Source organism: Crotalus tigris, unplaced genomic scaffold (genome assembly GCF_016545835.1).
Source record: "Crotalus tigris isolate CLP2741 ecotype Arizona unplaced genomic scaffold, ASM1654583v1 scf7180000017890.1996003, whole genome shotgun sequence".
Taxonomy (NCBI): domain Eukaryota; kingdom Metazoa; phylum Chordata; class Lepidosauria; order Squamata; family Viperidae; genus Crotalus; species Crotalus tigris.
The window spans coordinates 809,263-830,233 of NW_024096707.1; the positions used below are offsets into that span (position 1 = coordinate 809,263).

A 20,971-nucleotide genomic window follows, 5' to 3' on the forward strand; every position below is an offset into this window, starting at 1 on the left:
CCTTCCTTCCTAAGGTCAATTCTCTCTTCCACACGGCTCAGGAAATCGTGCTCCCAGATTTCTGTCTTCATCCATCTCATGCCCTGGAACGGCAATGGCACCGTCTGGACGTCCGCAGAGTGCTCTGTTACTACATCTCATGGACAGCTGCCCACTCAACCCATAGTGCGGCTACTTCCACGGCCTGGGCCACTCAGGCGTCCATTGAGGACGTTTGCAGAGCAGCCTCATGGTCTTCATGATCTCCCTTTATAAGGCATTACAAGATTGACAGGTTCACCTCTTTTGGTAGGACGGTTCTCCAACAGGTCGTACCTCAAAGTGCCACACCGGACCAGCCTGCTTCCCTCCCTCAGGGACAGTAAGCTTTGGTATGTCCCATTGGTGGATTCTCTATCTCCAGTGCTGGAGAAGGGGCGTTGTCTACCTGAACGCCTTTTCTCAGCACGGAGATGGAGAATCCACTCTCGCCCTTGCAGATGATTTAGGCCTAGGGCTAGATTTATGAACCACCACGTCTTGCTGTCAGTCATGGCTTCGCCTGCATCGAGACTGGGACACTCTAGCCCAGGACAGATGTTGCAACTTTGGCTGACTTGATCTGATTGGGCAGGAACACAGTCTAAACCCATTGGTGGATTCTCCATCTCCGTGCTAAGAAAAGGCATTCAGGTAAGACAACCCCCCTTCTAGACAAGACTGTACCATCGCAGACCTCCCTATCCCCAAAAAATCATTTCAGAAGACATAAATGTACTTTTATCAAATGCAGTAAAAGTAATGACTCTGAGATTTGGTGGTTCAGCTTACATATATTTTAACTACCGTTCGACTTCAAATTACAGTTTTCACAGGTCTCAAGAGAAATTAATACATGAATGCCTTATTTTTCCTTATCACAATTGTAAAGTTGAAAGTTACAAGGTTGCTGCATAATGAATTAATCCAAAAGATTAAAGTTAGATCAGTGGCTTCTTGTATTTTGCCATATAAGTGGGGAAGTTCCATCTTTTCTTGTAGGAGAACATCCCTTTCCACAAATAATGAATGAATCCTACAATTCAAACAAAAGTATTCTGAGTATGCAATTTCAATAATCAACTATATGAAATATATTTCAGATTATTACTTGAATTATATATTATTCCCTTCATTTATTTCCTTTTGCAATTGTAGGTTTGGTTAGTCAACAGACAACTAGAAACTTCAGATACACTGCAGCTTAATACCAGAAAACATTAATATTTATTGCTACATATGTGTAGGGATGTGGGTCTATACATATGTTGTTCATAGTATGTTTAGGTGTATGTCATTTATGTGTTTCATTTTGAGAGTGGGCAACTAAATTTCATTTTTGATGTGTGTCATTGTGCCCACAATATAAAAATGACAATAAAGGTTATCTAAGTTCATCTCCAGCAGGCTCAACAAATGGTTCTTCATATAGTCAGATATTTTTAGCATAAGAGCTTAGCATGAACCTGGTATGGTAGGGAGCAGTACAATCTACTTAAGTAAACCATTTCAAAGACTAAGTTAAGCATGACTAGAACAACTTTAAAAATAGTTGTGGTGAAAAAATTGCCAGGCCAGGTACGAAGCATGGCCCTGTCATTGTTAGCCCAGCTAGGTAGATCAGATCACATCAGATCAGAAAAGCAACTCCATCAGAAAACTAAACCTACACTTTATTTAGATAGACTTTAACAACAGAATTTTGTCAGCCCAATGTGCTTTACTTCTTATATCCCAGTGAATCAAAAACTTGTTTGAATTGTTTCGAAATCAAGTGGTAAGTACCTTTGTGGAAGGGGTCTACTGTAACTTCAAATGGTCACTAAGCAATTATCTATATTATCTTGCTACCCAGAACTTAAAAGAATTAAGCTTTTTTTTCTTATGTAAGGGTTCTTACCGATTTCTATCAAGGACATATCCCATACATTACAGTCATAAAAACAAAGGTGCAAAGGTTCTGTTTTCAGGAGGCAGTTTTCTGCAAAACTTGAAAATTTTAACTGTGTTCTAAAAGACCATGGAACATGAGTTATTTTATATTTTGTTCTTTTGGAATACAAACAACTTATATACTGCTTAAATGGTAAAACAAAATATTTTACATTTTACAGGCAGTACTAATTATAAGAACCACTACTTTAATACCATTTTGAAGTCTATTGTTTTTATTCACCTTGTTTGAACACGGGTAAAAGATGTTTACCTTTTTAATCAGTGAATTGCTCTTTTGCAAATAGTAATGGTATTTTTAAAATCGACATCTGCTTTCTTGAGAGACAACATGATTCCATGGCTATAAACATTATTTGTATTTATCAATTTAGAAAGAAGACATATTCATGAAATACCATATTAGACCTCAAAACTTTAAAGATGGTTTAAAAGTTTAATAGATTTCCCTGACACTGATTGAAGGTTGTATTTGGATTGCTGTTGCATGGCCTGGGGGATTCATGGCCCACCCTCCTACAACATGACATCCGAAGAACTTCACAAGGCAAGTGTGCAGTAGGATATGGGCATGTGGGAAAGAGGCCCAAGCACTGCAAGGTTCCAGCAGGGTGGGAAGGCGGGAGAGATGCTGGGGGGGGGGGCCTGCAGCAACCAGTGATGGGTCATAAGGACCACACAGAACCATGGCAGCCATCATAACTTTGAAATGGGAGGGGGGTTATATGTAGTTGTTGGGAGTTTCTGTCATAATTTCAAACATTAGTTAAATGATCTGTCATATCTCAAGGATTACCTGTCGTTCCTTCAATATATCAACTGCATAATTATTTTATTGCTTTCTAATTGAGCAATAGCTACTTACCAAATCTTGAACTTGATTAGCTAGAGGAGTTAGTCCTTGAAAGGCTGAAGAATAATTGCCTCCTAATCACAAACACAAAAGTCCATTATTGTATTATAACAGTTTAATTATATAATCCAATATTTGATTGTATTATTTTGCTAGGTAAAATATTAATTGACTTTATAGTATTGACTTTTTATAATATTAACATGAATGTAAATATTTTATGACAAGTAAATAGCTATGTTACCATTTTAAAATGCACACTATGCAACTCTTGCAATGCAGATTCAGCTCATATAGAAATTGCCTTGAAACTACATGAAGCCTGATTTGTTTTTATTATTTCTTTTCTCCCTATTACTGATGTCCTTCAATGAAGTTTTAATAGTACAGTAGTGCCATTCTACTCATGTTGAGAACAAGAACTGATGTGGTTCCAATTTTCAAAAAAGAGAAAAGACTACATACCACAGCTTGACAACAATACCTGGGAAAATTTTAGAAAAAATAATCAAGTAGCAGATTTGTAAGCATCTATAAATGATGGATCTGGAGGCTAAACCATATGATGAACAATTAAGGAAAATAGGTATGTCTAGCCTAATAAAGAGAAGTATTAGGGATGACATGATAGTTGCCTTCCAATATTTGAGGGGCAGACACAGAAAAGACAGTTGACTTATTCTCCAAAGCATCTGAGGGCAGGACAAGAAGCAATGGGGAGAGGCTTATCAAAGAGAAATCAAACCTGGAGCTAAGAAGAAATCACCTGATAGCTTGGTTCCTGGAGTTGTGTGTGCCCCATTGCTGGAGATTTTCAAGAAAAGATTGGACACCCATTTGTCTGAGATGGAATAAGGGCTCTTGCCTTGGGTAGTAGGTTGGACTAAAAGGCCTCCAAGATCCCTTCCAGCTCCATCATTCCATTCCACTCCACTGGATTTTCCTGCAATCTTCTCTTATTCTATTACTGTCTGATTTTTTTTCAGGTAATTTGTTTTTGTCTTTAGTCCTAGGTAACACTTAGAGCAAATAATCTGAATCTTCTTTCAGTAGAATAGTACTAAAGTACCAAGCTTTGCTTATCCATATTTTTTTGTAATTAAATCTCATCTCTGTTATAATTATAAAGAAACTGTTCTCATTCATCATTGGTTAGGTCAGATTTCCATTCTCAGGAACTCTCCTATTCACATACTTCAGTCTTCTTTTAAGGTCTGATTTTCTTAGCTATTTTGAGTGCTGGGCAAAATAGAAATGTGGCGATAAATTTGATAGATAAATAAAGTACTAACGCAGTCTAACCTACTAAATAGTTTTAACTCAATTAAAGTTTGGATAGTGTGGGCCAGTGTTTCCCAACCTCGACACTTGAAGATCTGTGGACTTCAACTCCCAGAATTCCCTAGCCAGCATAGCATAACTGAAGTCCACACATCTTCAAATGGCTAAAGCTGGGAAACATTGTTATAGTTTGCTGTCCTTTGTCAAAAATTCAGAAAGCCAAACTGAATCCAAATCCATTTTTCCTTCTAGTTGTATGGCAGAGAGAAAAAGGAGAAAGTCACCATAAATTTTCATTCAGGCTTAGGCCTGTAATGCTAAATTTAGCAATATGTGGAAACACATAGTAAACCCATAAAAACAACTGCTATCCCCACTCATCCTTCTCTGCATTAAACTAGACATACCCAATTCCAGCAACTGTTCCTTATATGTTTTAGCTTCCAGTCCCCTGATCATCTTTGTTGCACTTTTGTGTACTCTTTCTAGATTCTCAACATCTTTTTTACATTGTGGTGACCAAAACTGGATATAGTATTCCAAGTGTGGCTTTACCAAGGCATTGTAAAGTGGTATTCACGTGATCTTGATTCTATCCCTCTGTTAATGCAGCCTAGCACTGTGTTGGCTTTTTTGGCAGCTGCAGCACATTGCTGGCTCATATTTAAGTGATTGTCCACTAGGACTCCGAGATCCCTCTCACAGTTAGTACAACTGAGCAAGATACCACCTATACCAGGGGTGTCAAACTGCCAGCCCATGGGCTAGACGTGTCATGCAGAAGCTGTGCCCACTCCACTGCCGGCAATGGCAAAACTCTCCCGATATGTTGTGCAACATCATGTGACATCATGAGTTTGACATGTCTGACTGTTAGAGAATTTTTAATTTCTCTATTGGTGAGAAATAAATCAGAAGCTCTCACAGTTGACTGCATTTAGCTGATTCAAATAACTTTATATTTATATAAAAATATTTACAATACCATTCTTCTTTACAGCAACATAGCTTAATGAAGATTTCTTACAGAGATAGACCAGAGACAAAACTTTGAGACTGGAAATCCAGCTCCTAACTCAATACTCTTTTGCACAGACTCAATAGCACTTTCTTCACATTGGCTGACTGAGTTACCACATGACTCTTCCTATTCATGAATATTCCAACAGTGACCTATACTGTACTTGTGCATTTTTATTTTTGCCTAAATGTAGAACCTTTCTTTTTTCACCATTGACTTTCATTTTGTTAGATAGCACCATGGGTATGGGTATAGCAAATTGCTAGGGGACAGCAATGTTAGTATCATCATACCTTGTTTCTGTCTACAGGAGAGTAAAGAAGGACATATAGGGTTATATAGTTGAGCACTTAAAAAGACTTTATTCTGAAGACAAACTGCCTGCTTGGCAAGGTTAAAAGGAGCAAAAGATGAGGAAGTCAATGGAAAAGATGGTTGAAATAAACAAATGGATTGCCCCCTGGAAAAACTGCAAGTTATTACTTCCCAAAGCTTTATGTTGAATGAGCAACCATAAAAATTGAAGAAACAAATGAAGATAGTAAGTATTTATTTAGAAAATCACCAGCAGTCCAACTTGATGGCAACTGACAACTAATCAAAAATTTATATTTTCTTATTTTCTTTTTTCCTTTTCCTTTTCCTTTTCCCTCCCTCCCTTCCTTCCTTCCTTCCTTCCTTCCTTCCTTCCTTCCTTCCTTCCTTCCTTCCTGCCTGCCTGCCTGCCTGCCTGCCTGCCTATTTGCCTGCATTTATTTATCACATTTTGAAATCCTGCTCCATCTCCCTCAGAGTTTGGTGGTGTTTTTTAGATTTAGAGGTGAAGTACCATATATTCCGGCGTATAAGACGACTGGGCGTATAAGACGACCCCCAACTTTTCCAGTTAAAATATAGAGTTTGGGCTATACTCGCCGTATAAGACTACCCTTCTTCCAACGCACACCAAATAAAAATTAAAAAACATCAGATTTGATTTCAATATGGTAATTTTAATTCAAATGCTTATGACACACAGGAACTTAGCAGGAAAACTGTCACTTATAAACATAAGGCTGCTTGTCATCAAACATGTAAACATAAAACAGTGCAAGTGATTAAACTTTTCCTAATTCACTCTAAAGCTGAAAGGAAGGATAAGACAATAAACCCATTGGAGCTGCCATGCTATTTGTTTTCTAAGCTGTCAACCAAACTGGAACTGATGATGATAGGAGGAAGATAACAAACAATAGAGAGAGCAAGGGCAAGTCCCTGGCGAGTCAGCAACGCCCATCATAAATGCAAGCTATTTTTACAGATTTTGCTGGCATGTTACTTTCCCTTTAAAAGCCTTTAAAATCATCCTGTTCATCATCTGATATCATAAAAATATCAATGACATCTTGTGATACATTTGCAAGGCAGTCATCGTATGGATCGAATTCCGTATCAGATGGTGTGGTCTCAGCTTCGGCTTCCTCTTCCTCTTGCCACAAGTAGTCGTCCTCCATACCATCTAATGAATTTGATATGCCACACTTCTTGAAAGACTTGATTATTGTTTCTGAATCAATATCATTCCAGGCTTTTATGACAAACTTGCACAAAACATCCAATTGTGGAGCACGCATGTTTCCTCCTTTTGTGAATGACTTTTCGCCGCTAACCATTCATTCATTCCACTGTTCTCGAATGCGATCTTTAAATGGCTTGTTTAGGCACACATCCAATGGCTGTACTAACGATGTCAATCCTGCAGGAATAACTGCCGCATGTGTGTTTAGTCTTGCAAGCCTTTGCTTGGTGCTGGGAGTTAAATGAGCCCTGAACATATCCCACACCAGTAGACTACGCTTTTGAATAAGTCCACCTGGTCACCTGCTCCATACATTATCAAGCCATAGCTTTACCCCTTCTTCATCCATCCAGCCTTTTTCATTCACATGTACAAAACAACCAACAGGGAACTTGAGTTTCGGCATTGTTTTTCTTTTAAAAATAATCATTGGTCTCAGTTTGGCACCATCAGCTGTGCATGCTAGTACCACTGTAAAACTGGACTTCTCATGTCCTGTTGTTTTAATTAAAATTGTTTTTTCACCTTTTTGATGGACAGTTTTATTTCCAACCATATCAAAATTCATTGGAGTTTCATCCATATTTCCAATGGATGCATAGCCATGTTTAATGCACTGTTGTATTACGTATTGATGGAAACTAATTACTTTGCTATCAAGATCTGCAGGTAATTTTTGTGCAATTTTCGTCTTTTGCCTTAGTACCATATTATGCCTTTCCAAGAATCTAGTACACCAGGATGCAGTGGCCTTAAATCTGTTGCTGTGATCTGGGTTAGATTTGGCCCACTGCAAACAAACGTATTTTATTTCGTGTCACTACATAACCATTTTGGCGATGCTCATTCACCATGTCTGCTACATGTTTTTCGAGTTCTGGCCAATGTGGGGTGCCTCTTCTTAATGCACACTTACCCCTTGGCATACTCTTTAATGCTTTTTCATTTGCTTTCCAGTCCCGAACCATCTTTTCTGTTACTCCATATTGTCTTGCAGCAGCGCAGTTATTATGTTCCATGGCAAAGTTTACAACTTTAAGTTTGAAACTGGCTTCATATTTCTTTCTTCTTGCTGGTGGAGCCATGATGGGGTCTTGACTATTGGACATTTGTATACTGTACTGTATGTATTGGTGCTATATTGTATGAACTGGTACAGATACTGGTGCTGTACTGTATGTACCCAGTATACAACAACCAGCCAATCACGACAAGCGATGAACCTTACCAGTGATTGGCTGGTTGTTATATACAAAGCCTGCTTGGATTGGGTGGGTCAGCTCTCCCTGCCTGCCCAACCCTTCCTGTCATCTTATAGGTCAGGGATAGGCAACCTTGGCTCTTTTATGACTCATGGACTTCAACTCCCAGAATTCCTGAGCCAGCATAGCTGGCTCAGGAATTCTGGGAGTTAAAGTCCATGAGTTATAAAAGAGCCAAGGTTGCCTACCCCTGTATAGGCCCTAGGGGAAAAATGGACAAGCTAATTCCATGAGGAAGGGGGGAAAGGGAGCGCAGTTTCTGAGTTCTCATTGGCCACCTGTAGTCCAAATGAGTAGCTCAGGGTGTGTGCGTGCGCGTGTAGGCATGCGTGTGACTCCCCGGGTCCCTTCCATTGCCCCCCCCCAGTAGCAAGCTTTGGTTTGGAGCAAGCAGGCTGCACATAGGGATCTCCTCCTCTCAGTCTTCCACCCTGCGAATCCTCCACAGCCTCCCAGAGCTGAGTGAGCAGAAAGCCTGCCTGTTTGTCAAAGGCTCTGCCTTGTCAATCGCACACACACCTTGATGAAAATTGCCCTGCCTGCAAAAGGACTTCTCAGCAGTTTTTTTAAAGCAACACTACCAAGAATGAAATTGGCGACAGCCAGAATGTTTAGGGAAGAAGAAAAGGAAGCAGTTAATAAACCGAGTAAGAAAGGCATTTGCCCTTCGAAAACTTGCATTTCCACAAATGTGATAAGTTGCCCCTTTCCAAGTAATGGGGGGGGGAGTAAAGGCTTTCCTTTTAATTTGTTATTAAAACTCAGTGCACTACAGTACTTATAGATGGGAGCCAGATTGACCAGCCAGGATCTGTCATAAATAACACCACAAATGCACCATGCAAGTTTATTTAGGCGGGTGGGGGGAAACTGCTTGCACAAGCTCGGTGGAAGTCGACCGGCGAAAGGATTGTGTAGCTGTTTTCTGTCCTCACTCCATTCCTGCTTTGTAAATCCGAGAGGAATTTAGCTGATACCCCTCCCCTTCCAGACCCATAAGCTCCGCCTCCCCCAAGCTACTCTCACCGGCAGTGAGAGGTAAACGCTGAAAAGCCTGCATGAAGAAGCACTGAGATGTGCCTCGAATGGACGCAGATGCTTAAGTTTGTTTTCATTATATAAAAAAAACCACCCTACAACTCTTTTCCCCTCTTCCCCATTACATAGGCCATCCCTTTCTACTTCCTTTGAATGAATTAATCATGGGACGGCCTCTACCAATCCGCAGTTCTGGAGGGGTGGGCAAGGAATTGGGATGCAAAAGGGAGGGAAGAAGAGAGGAGACGGTTTGCAATGTAGCATTATAGAATGGGGAATAAACCTCCAGGAAATCTTACCATCACGACAGCCAGATAATGTCTATCGTATTCCCAGTATAGAGGCTGGAAAGAGATATCTTTAGTTGATCGGCTGGTTTTAATAATAACTCCAGGACTCTTTTTGAGCGAGAGAGAGGGGGGGGGGAGAGAAAACTTGCTGAGTAATATTTTTTCCGGCGTATAAGATGACCCCTGACTTTTGCGAAGATTTTAAGTGTTTAGAAAGTCGTCTTATACACCGGAATATACGGTACTTGGCATACTACATTCAGAAAGCCAGCAATAGTCCTTCTTTCCAAATTGTGCAGTTCTCATTATTCTACCTAGCAAAGAGGAGTATGCTTTCCCCCCAACATCTTTTAAAGACAATCTCATGACTACTGTACTGTTTTACGTTTTCCCTCTCAAAATCTACAAAGAAGGTAAAATTGACATTTGAGTTATTACCTTTTATATTGTTTTTTATTTCTGGTCCCAATAGTCTTCTCTTTAACAAAGCCACTTTTTGCGGATAGCTTTTTTGGCTTAACTGGTTTGATTCCCATGCTATATGGAAATATATAAAGACGATCAATATAAAATTACTTTGCTTCTATCACAATGTTATTCTGAATTTGAAAAATGCTGAAATATTTTTCACTTTAACAAGTAATAATTCTTTACATTTCTTGGTATTCATAGGATAAAAGAGACTAGAGAGATATAAAATGTGCCATTCTTAATACATTTAAAGTTGGAAAAATCTCATTTACCCATTCAGAATTTTTATCTTGGTATGTCTGAATCAAAATGAGTTTAAAATGTGCACTTTTTATGCTTATAACGATCAAATCAACTCATGTGTTTAGAGCAGCCACAAGTCATAAAAGAGCCAAGGTTGCCTACTCCTGGCTTAGAGAGTCAGATTTGTGTATGCTGTACAATCAAGACAAAAATTTGACATTTAAGATATGGCTATTATTATTACAAAAAATAATAGTAATATCTACTCTCTGAGTCCTAGGAAGAAAGTTATGGCAATCCAAAAAGCTGCATGGATTTTTCCATGTAGTCTTTAAGAGTCAAATGACTCAAAAGCTAAAAGAGTATAAAATAAAATAAATATAAAATAAAAATACTAACCCAATACCTACCATTAAATTCTGCATATAATCAGGATTTGGAGGATGTTATTACATACAGTGCATATTTTTTTAAAGAACTGTGATGTGGGTCAAAGTTTACAAATTCATCAAGTCTAAGGATTAAATCTTGGAGGTATTCCAGAAATTAAATTTAAGAATTTAATCTTGGAGGTCTTCTACTCTAACCTCCTGTTTAAGCCGGGGTTTGGACTAAAAAACCTCCGGGATATCTATTATTCTATGTTGTAAGGTGGTATCTCTAAAAGATCTCTACAGTTAAAACTATCCTGTGAGGCTTTTTGCTGACTCAAATTCCATATGTTTATAATATTTTGGGATATGTAATCAAATATAGCTGAAGGTCATTAAGTTAATCTATCTCAAGTTTTTTTTCAGGTCTAGAAGACTGTTAGTTTTTTTTTTAAACAAAAAACAAAAACCTGGAACCCTGATCAAGAAGCAAAGCTGTAGGATTCCAGGGAATGCTATTTGGAAAACACAAATCCATCTGAAGTGCTAAAAATGACTTTATGTGGCTTCTGGTTTTCCGCAGTTAGCACAACAGCCGAGGGATCACTGGCTCCACGCCCTATGGTTGTTTTTTCTCTGGGGACCCTAAATGGGCCCAAGGCCACCCCAGAGATGTGGCAAACAAGGAGGGAAGCCCCGACGATTGTGGGAGAAGGCGGTCGATCCGGATGTCCCGGAAAGCCCTCCAGAAACTGGCAGAAGAAAGGCTAGCATCATTCGTGAGTCTAGCCCAAGCTACATGCAGCCAAAGCCAAAAAGCACTAAATTAAGCGTGATCGTAAACAGCGTGATTGAACTGGGTAAGAATATTGATTCTCTCTCTTCTACCTGACTGATTTCCTAAAAAAAAAAAGGAAAAACCCCAGAAGTAAAAATCCTCCGAAACTGAGGGGAGGTTGCCCACCCTTCTCTAAACAGAAGCAGCGAATTAAATTTATGGGGAATAAAGATACAGAAATTAAATTAATAGAAGATTTAAACCTGTAAAATGTGAAATCAATGGAATTTATTAAGAATTTCCTGGCAAAGGATTATTGACAGAGATAAAAGTCTTATTTGTTTTGAAAATTGAAAGATGGACTGGTGCTGACATCTAGTAGTAGACGAAAATACTGCCCTAAATATACAGCCCAGGGGAAAAAATCCTGATATTGTGACTTTCAAAGCCTTAACTAAACAAAAAACAGCTGTAATAATAAAAGAGAACACTGTGGACCATCTACAAAAATTGACCTTCCAGGACTATAAATACTTTTTAAACTGTGACTTTAAAGTGATTGACAAAGAAAGGATTTTTGGTCATTATGGAGCATTAGAGGTCTGCAGAAAGAACGTACTAAGAAAAAATAAATACTTCCTAGGAGGAAATGTATGTTATATTACAACAATTACAAATGACACTAATTTCAAACCATTAGGAAATTAAAAATAAATTTGAAAACCTAAATGAATGCAACTTCAATTTAATGTTATAACAAATAAACAATCAGAAAACAAAGAGAGAGAGAGAGATCATATAAAGCAGACAACTGAATATAAACTAGAAATTTAGAGATGGAGACTCAAGTGGAGAAGAACTTATGAGAAACATTGGACATGGAAAAGAAAATTCTAAGACCACAAAATAAATTTGAGAACAAGAAAAAGGATTTGACAAGATGGATTGCAGAGCTGTTGGGAGTACTACAAGAAAGGGGTAGACAAGACATGATGAAAGAAATCTTCAATGAATATGAAGGGGCAAATTCTTTATACAAAGATATGATGTTTGATTTGCCTCTTATATCTACAACAACATTTACAAGTTATGGAAAGACTCTTTGATTCAACGGAATGAATCGACTGGGAAAGATGTTTGGCAAAAGGAGAGGGCTAAGTGAGAATTGAGGAATTAGATGATGGGGTGCATCAGAGGGAATACTTAAAAATTAAACACTTGTTCGAATATGGTTGAAGAAATAGAAAGATTTTAGTTTAAGAGGGATGAATACCCCAAGTAAGTCAGTATGTTTTCTTTTTTTCTTTTTCTCTTTTTTTTAGTTTGTTTTTTGATATGGGGAAATATAAAAATGTTTGGGATGGTTAACATAGAGGAAATGTTTTAGATATTTAAATGTAACTGATCTTAAAAATTCTAATAGATAACTAAAATGTTTTGAATAGAGTTAAAAGATTAGATGATTGATTTATTAAATGGAACATCTAAAGATTAAAAATAGGTTTAATTATGGATAAAAAGAATAGAAAAAAACAATTTGGAAATAAATGTATACTAGTTTAAGAGGGATATGTATTTTAAGTAGTTATTATTTTCTTATTCCTTTCTTTCTTTATTTTCTCTTTTTTCTTCCCTCTCCTTTTCTTTTTTTATGTTTATTTGGTGTCTTTTTTTACTTACTTTTTAAGATATGAAAATAGACTTATATATTTAAATGTAATTAACCTTGAGAAATTTTTAATCAGTAAGAATGTTTTGAACATTATAGGGAAAACAAATTTAAATAAGAATTGAAAATAGTATTCATGATGAGGCAACCAAGATGACTAGACAGAAAAGAAGCATGATATTGATTATTATTGGTAGAAATTTCAGAAAAATATATATATTTAAATTGTTACCTATTGAATTAATAAGAATTGTATTAATTCAAGGTTGGCAAAGAGAATATTATTGGAAGAAGAGGAAATCAAGCAAAGTTATTATGTAGACTTTGGAATATAAAAACTGATTGTTAGTGATTACTTTGTAAATATAAGCCCAGACAACACACAGTTTATCAAATATTAAGGTATATCTTAAAAAATCAATAAAATGTATTTAAAAAAAATGACTTTATGTGCAATAAAATAAATCCATACTCTGTTATTAATCACTGATTAATCATAATTGTCTTTAAAATCAACACATCCACAATATCTAAAATATAATATAAATCTGATACTGCAATCTCATCCATTTTTAAGAAAATAAATTTCAGAATTATTTTCACTAAGTCAACTGTATAGATTACCTGGTCTTGAAGGATGGGCAGAATAGTCATGGAACCTAGTAGTGCCACAGGGTTGAGGCAAGAATATTGACAAGCCTCTGAACCTTTCAGCTACAAATTAAAATACAACACAATATCTAAGAGAACAAGCAAGAAATATTTAATTCTAATAAAAAATAATGCTAAGAAAATCAGATATTTTAAAATAAGAAAATGTAAGATATTTATTTCCATTTTCTGATTAAAATTTCAGACTCCAACTAAAATAGTAAACAAAATAATGGGCAAAATGTTTGTAAATATGTAACAACAAAGTTGAAAAGGGGATGTTTTATGTAGTATTAGCTTCCTATTAATTAGTTTCTTTACACAAATTACCTCAGAATATTATACTCTCAGAATATTGGAGAATAAAATTTGAAGTAATTTAAATTCTAAAAAAATAAAAAACATACAGAGGATTTTAAGCTTCTCATGTTGTTTTAAAATTTGATTGTTCTTCTTTGCCTCTGGACAATGTACATGAACACAGAATCTACACAGAATTTTATTTGGCATCTACCATTGTTTTGCCTTCTTTCTTACTGGACCTCCCATTAGTTTAGCATACTATCTTCATAACTTACACAGATATTCACAGAGATCTCACTTTCATACTGAGCATAATATTCTTCTTCAATTTTCTTTATTTGGTTAGTTATGCTGGTCCTATTTCCACCCAAAGTCTCTCCAAAATAAAATCGCAAGACTGCCACCACCAGTGGCGATGATACTCATTTTTATTGCTTTTTTATTGCATTTCTCTTCAAGAGCATTAAGGAATAATGACATTATAGCAGTCAATATTTGTGTGGCATCATTGCGAAGAATTTTAAAAAGAGCTAACACTTCCTTTGGTTTAATGATTTTATCTTCCCATGCTTCATTAGATACCTAACCTATCTTTTGCAATTAAATGATTGATTAACAATGTCAATCATCCTTATGTGTAATGTGTAGAAATCATGAAAATATCTACTTTGTATTGCCTCTAGATTGTTTTGTCTTTGAACAAACATTCCGGGTTCCTTGGGCTTCTGCAACAATTTGGGGCAACTAGAGGAAAAGATGAGTAAAAATTGCTTATTGGGATGATTGATCCAAATCTTTGTTAGATAATCTGTCATATATGGTCTTTCAATTGGTTAGAAGTAGTCCATTGAACAACTTACAAGATGGACATGTTGTGGGTAGTTTAGTGATTGGGTAACTATTACTGTTCCATAGCGGATACGATTACTGGATATGGTTATTGTTTCCATATAGAAATAAGTCATTTGAAAATCTTTTTTGATACATGCTATTACTAAAGATAATATCAATAACAAGCACTGCCTATGTCTAATTCTCATTGCTTTGTAAGCTATATTCTTTAGTTAATTAGTTATTTGGTAGGTCAATATCCTGCCTTTCCTTTAAGAGCTCAAGTAAAATACATATATAGCATTCCTTCTCCACTTTAACTCACAGCAAAAAAAATTATGAGAGAAACAGATTAGATACATCCTGACTTTCTATAAAGATCTCAACCACTGTAAAAAGCATTCCCTCTTCCATTTCCCCCCACAACAACTACATTGTAAGGGTAAGAAAATGTGACTTGCCAAATGAGAGTTTCTATGATAAACTTAAGCCTGGATCTCCCTGCTTCTAGTCTAACATCTTAACCACTAGACTACATTAGCTAATACTGGGCTAAATTGCCTAACCACAGCTCTCTATGCTCTTAATAATCTCACTAGATCACTGCTATACATTTTATGTACTGTTATGTTTAGCCTTGCACACAAAACTACAGCTAGTATAGAACACAGAAGCCAATGGGGAAACTAAGTGCAATCTTGTGCCACTCAGCTTTTTAAAAATGTATTGGCTATGGGCTTCCGGTGGTGTAGCGCTGGCGATGGCGGCTACTTTGTAGCCGTCCTCCTGAGACAGCGTTAAAACCGCTGAGAACAGCAGGCATCAGCTGTTCCGCGGTTTGAAACCTCCTTCCCAGGCCAAGGGAGGGAGGGGAGTTTCACCCTGAATAGTGGTTGAGCCTCTGAGATCCCCAAAGGAGTTTCTTTTGGGGTGAAAGGAATGCTCCCACAGAGTTCAGGGTGTCTCCGCTTCTCAGGTGCCTTTGTCCCTTGTTGTTTGGGACAAAGCAAAACGCCGCTCCCACCTCCGCGCTTAAAGAGAACTGGTGAGTTATTTAAAAAGCGGACAGAGCTGATTAGAGGATTTTATTTTTTGATTTTACTTGGATTTTAAGTTTGGATTTCAAGTTTAAAGAGTTACTTTCATTTTCTTTTTTTTCCTTTGTTGAGAGGGAAAGTAAAATGGCGATTTGAAGTTTTTTCTTTTAAGGAGATGGAATGGATTTTGTCTATTTAATTATTATTATTATTTTTTCTCTCTTTTTTCCTATTTCTCTTTTTCTTATTACAATGATTTTTTTGAAGGAGGATTTGGGTTTTTTTGAGTTAATCTCCCTCTCTTTTATTTAACTCTTTTTTTCTTTTTTTTGTATTTTTTAAGAAGGAGGAAAGAGGAAAATAAATTTTTTTTCTTTTAAGATGGCTTCAAAACGCCCAGTAATTTCTACAATTCCTAAGGTGGTTTCTTCTTCGGTGATATTACCAGTGCAACACCCTAAATCAATATTATTACCCTCTTCTCCTGCACAGTCACTAACGGTAAAAGATTTGCAAGATGTAATGGGAAATGCTATATCTCAAATTAGGGGAGAAGTGAAAGAGATTTTAGTGGAAAATAACAGGATCTTGAGGCAAGATATAGTTTTGGCTTTAAAAGGACTTGCCTCTGTTGTTGAAAAGTTGGATTTTCGTGTTGAAGAAGTTGAAGATAAAGTGGAGGTCTTGGAGGGAAAATTTGATGGCATGGAAAAAAAGATGGAAAATTTTCAAGATGAGATTCTTATGTTTCAATATAGAGAGATGGAATTCGCTTTAAGAATCAGAGGCTTGAGTGAACATCCGCAAGGAGATCTGAGAGAGATGATTGCAAATGATTTTGTTGTGATTTTGGATAGAGAAAAAGAGGAAATACTCAGAGAAATTGAAAAAATATTTAGAGTTAACTCTTGGGTTGCAAAGCAAAGAAATCTGCCAAGAGATGTGGTAATTTACTTTGGGAAAAGATCCCTACGCAATGAAATTATACAAGTTTTTTACAATAAGAGGTTTCAGATTGCTGCACAAGATGTTATAATTTTAAAGGAGATTCCATCTAAAATTTTAAGAAGAAGAAAGGAGTTTGCTTTTTTAGCAGATGAACTTAAAAAGAGGCAGATGCCGTTCAGGTAGGATATCCCGATTGGAATAGTGGTGAGCTATGCGGGGACACGTTATAGACTTAATACTGTTTTTAAAGCAAAGGAGTTTTATACTTCGGTCCTGGGAGCATGCTCATCGTCACCTATAATGTTTAAAGTCTTGGAAGAGAAGAAGGTAGAATTGCAGTCTGAAGAAGCTGTATTGATGAAAGTTGGAAAATCACAGACTGAGGGGTCTCAACAAGTGGAGATGAAAGAGCAGAGAATGACTCGGGCAGCATATAAACGCAAGGAAGAGGAACAACAGAAGAAGGAGGCTAAGGAAGTTTTACAAGAATTTGTTTCTGAGTCTGTGGGAGAAGCAAGACCTAAGAGTTCTTTGGCACAATCTTCAATGGTAGATCTTCAAGCAGTTTTTTCGAGGTTATTGGTTAAGAGAGATGGGTAAAGAATGTACAGATTGCTTCAAGGTTATTGACAGATTATAGTCCATTGCGGATGGAACTGGTCATTGGAAAAGAGGAGAGAAGATTATGGAGATTGAATGAAAACTTTAGATAAGAAGTGTATGTTTAGAAATTTAAGGAGCATTTAAAGGAATATTTTGTTTTAAATATGTATAAGGGAATTTCAATGGTACAATTAATGTTTATATGTGTATTTTGGATTGTGATGACAAAGAAAGAGGGATAAATTTTATATAATATATGTATGATATTAGGGAGATTGAATGAAAATTTTAGATAAGTAGTGCATGCTTAGAAACTTAAGGAGTATTTAAAGGAATATTTTGTTTTAAATACGTGTAAGGGAATTTTAATGGTACAAGCAATGTTTATATGTGTGTTTTTGATGGTGATAACAAAGAAAGATGGATAAACTTTATATAATATAAGTATGATATTAGAAAATATTGTTTAGCTTTTTGAATAATTTATACTTAAAGTTTATAATATTTTAATGGTGGATTAGATTCTAACTAATTCACTTTATATGCAATATGATATTTTGTAATGTTATTAAGTTAGAGAGATGATTGGTTTATTAATTGTGAAAGAAACGGAAGTTTTGAATTATAGATATGGATAAATTTTATACAATATAAGTATGATATAAGAGAATACCATCTAGCTTTTGAATAATTTACATTTAATTTTCCTCTTTCTGTTCTTTATATATAATGGAGTTAAAGTATTTTACAATTTGTTTACTGATTGTAACTATATTTGTTTAAGGTTTATTTGGGTTTAAAAAATTTTTTTTTTCGTTTTTTTCTTTTAAGTTCTAGTTAAGCCTGTATTCAGCTCTGGGAAGATTGGGGGAGGGTTTTGGGGTGGGTTGGGAGGGACTGGGGAAGGGGATTTTACTGTAAAAATTTTAAACATTTTCAATAAAAAATGTATTGGCTGTCTATGAGCTGCTGGACTGTTCTTGTTTGTTTCTTTGATATCATTCAGCCATTTCTGATTCTTCATGACTTAAATAGACTTAAGAATGTTTGTTATTGTCTGCTTCTTTTGCATTCTTGTAAACCAGACATGTCAAACACTAGGCCCGGGGGCCGGATGCAGGCCCGCAATGTGGTTTTATGTGGCCCACAAAGCAGTGAGGGAACGGCCCCCGCTGCCTTGGCCCTGGTCAGCTGGGAGCCAATGTACAATTTTGTGGTGGCCATCTATGCTGAAACGCATTGAGTCTTAGCTCCAGAAGGCCGTCTGGAAACAGCAAGGAACCAGGCCCTACCCCCTGGGTGCATGCTGGGGAGGTGTCACCCTTTGTGAGGAATGAAGAAATGCACCATTGCTTAGAAGTGGCCAGCAAATGGCCCTCACCTACTTCACATATCTGGCTTGGTGGGCTCCAGGGGAAGAGTTTCAGCAAGCAGCAGGACGCTCTCCTCACAACGCCAAGAGGCTGAGCCAGACGGTGCGAATTCAAAAAGAAATGTGCTACTGCTCAGCCCCCAGCCTGCCCGATTTCAGCAGACAGCAAGGTGCAAAGCTGGCAAGCTTCGCACTGTCCGGCTCAGCCTCTCGGCACTGTGAGGAGAGCACCTCGCTGCCTGCCGAAACCGGGCAGGCTGGGGTCTGCGCGGCATTGTGCAAGTAACGTTGACTCTCATATTGTCCGAAATGGTATAGGGTTACCTGCTTGAGCAGGGGGTTAGACTTGATGACTTCCAAGGTCCCTTCCAACTTTATTATTATTATTATTATTATTACTATTACTATTATTATTATGGTGTCCCATCCCCCAAGATTCACCAAGCCAGATATGTGAAGTAGGTGAGGGCATTGTGCTGGCCACTTCCAGACGATGGTGCATTTCTTCATTCCTCACAAAGAGTGACACCTCCCCAGTTGCGTTTCTTGCCTGTTTTTCTCCCTCCCTCATCTCAAATATTTTCCCACCATTCTGTTATAGGAAGGAAGGAAGGAAGGAAGGAAGGAAGGAAGGAAGGAAGGAAGGAAGGAAGGAAGGAAGGAAGGAAGGAAGGAAGGAGAGGGAGGATCTGAGGGAAGTCCTGCCTTAGTCCTGCCCTGCTGCCCTTTCACCATCCCCTTGCCCCCTCCTCCTGGCCTATCCTGGGGGGGGGGGGTCTCTCATCCTATTGCTAAGAAAGCTTTGGATACAAAGCCGGGTCTCCTCCCATGGAGAGGGAATGGGCCTCCCTTTGACTTTGCCCTTGTACCCATCATGAGCAATCTGGGTAAGAGAGCAAGCACAGCAGCAGTAGCCTTGAGGAGGAGGTAAGTGCAGCTGGGTGCTCCCTTGGGGAAGTGGGGCTGGCCTTGGTGCCGTGGGTGCTCGAGGGCCAGGTTGGGCATTTGACCTCTGCTGCCCAGAGCTCTGGGCAGCCCACACCACCATTCAGCCCCCCTGCATGGCCTGAGAGGAACAGTGAGGCTCCTCCAGTGGATCATGCCTTGGCATTTTCCACGGTCCCACTGCCTTCTGCCAGAGACCCTCAGATCTGTCCTACTCCTGCCCAGGCCCCCACAGGCACCCTTAACATGAATGATGTAGAGATGGCTACACTCACTCCAGTCAAACCAACCCAGTAGGCCACGCCCACCCTGGCCATACCTACCTGCCCCCCCCCAAGGACAACCGCAATGCTGATGTGGCCCTCAATGAAATTGAGTTTGACACCATCATAATTCAAAGACATTTTTTTATTTCTTTTTCATTCAGTCTTTCTGAATACAAAAAATGCAGGCATATAGTGTGGGTAAAAATTATTTGATTTCCTGCTGATTTTGCACATTCACCCATTGACAAAGAAATGATCAGTCTATAATTTTAATGGTAGGTTTATTTTAACAGTGAGAGACAGAATAACAAAAAAAAAATCAAAACAAAAATTCAAAAAAGTTAAAAATTGATTTACATTTTAATGAATGAAATAAGTATTTGATCCCCTATCAATAAACAAGATTTCTGGCTCCCAGGTGTCTTTTATACAGATAATGAGCTGATATTAGGAACACTCTCTTAAAGGGAGTGCTCCTAATCTCAGCTTGTTACCTGTATAAAAGACACTTGTCCATAGAAGCAACCAATCAATCAAATTCCAAACTCTCCACCATGGGCAAGACCAAAGAGTTGTCCAAGGACATCAGGGAAAAGATTGTAGACCTACACAAGGCTGGAATGGGTTACAAGACCAAACAGCTTGGTGAGAAGGAGACAACAGTTGGTGCGATTATGCGCAAATGGAAGAAACACAAAATAACTGTCAGTCTCCCTCGGTCTGGGGCTCCATGTAAGATCTCACCTCGTAGAGTTGCAATGTTCATGAGAATGGTGAGGAATCAGCCCAGAACTACAGGGTAGGGTCTTGTCAATGATCTCAAGGCAGCTGCGACCATAGTCACCAAGAAAACAATTGGTAACACGCTATGCCGTGAAGGACTGAAATCCTGCAGCGCCTGCAAGATCCCCCTGTTCAAGAAAGTACATGTACAAGCCTGTCTAAAGTTTGCCAATGAAATATGAATGATTCAGAGGAGAACTGGGTGAAAGTGTTGTGGTCAGATGAGACCAAAATCAAGCTCTTTGGCATCAACTCAACTCGCTGTGTTTGGAGGAAGAGGAATGCTGCCTGTGACTGAAGAATACCATCCCCACATCAAACATGGAGATGGAAACATTATGCTTTGGGGGTGTTTTTCTGCTAAGGGGACAAGACAACTGCACAGCATCAAAGGGATGATGGATGGGGCCATGTATGTCAAATCTT

General features: G+C 37.9%; 1 protein-coding gene across 12 annotated transcripts in view; it reads right to left on the bottom strand.

Moving 5' to 3' along the window:
- Positions 1 to 833: 833 nt before the first annotated feature.
- CCDC7 (coiled-coil domain containing 7) overlaps positions 834 to 20,971 on the bottom strand; it is a 325,715-nt gene continuing 305,577 nt past the window's right edge. For 11 of the 12 annotated variants that reach the window (XM_039344077.1, XM_039344074.1, XM_039344070.1 and 8 more), the window contains 4 exons: positions 13,431 to 13,520; positions 9,713 to 9,811; positions 2,837 to 2,898; positions 834 to 1,054 (listed from right to left, as the gene is read on the bottom strand). In XM_039344077.1, the coding sequence (XP_039200011.1) occupies positions 965 to 1,054; positions 2,837 to 2,898; positions 9,713 to 9,811; positions 13,431 to 13,520 (341 nt within the window). In that variant the 3' untranslated portion in view covers positions 834 to 964. The remainder of the gene's footprint in view (positions 1,055 to 2,836; positions 2,899 to 9,712; positions 9,812 to 13,430; positions 13,521 to 20,971) is intronic. The other variant, XM_039344078.1, reaches the window with a different exon arrangement.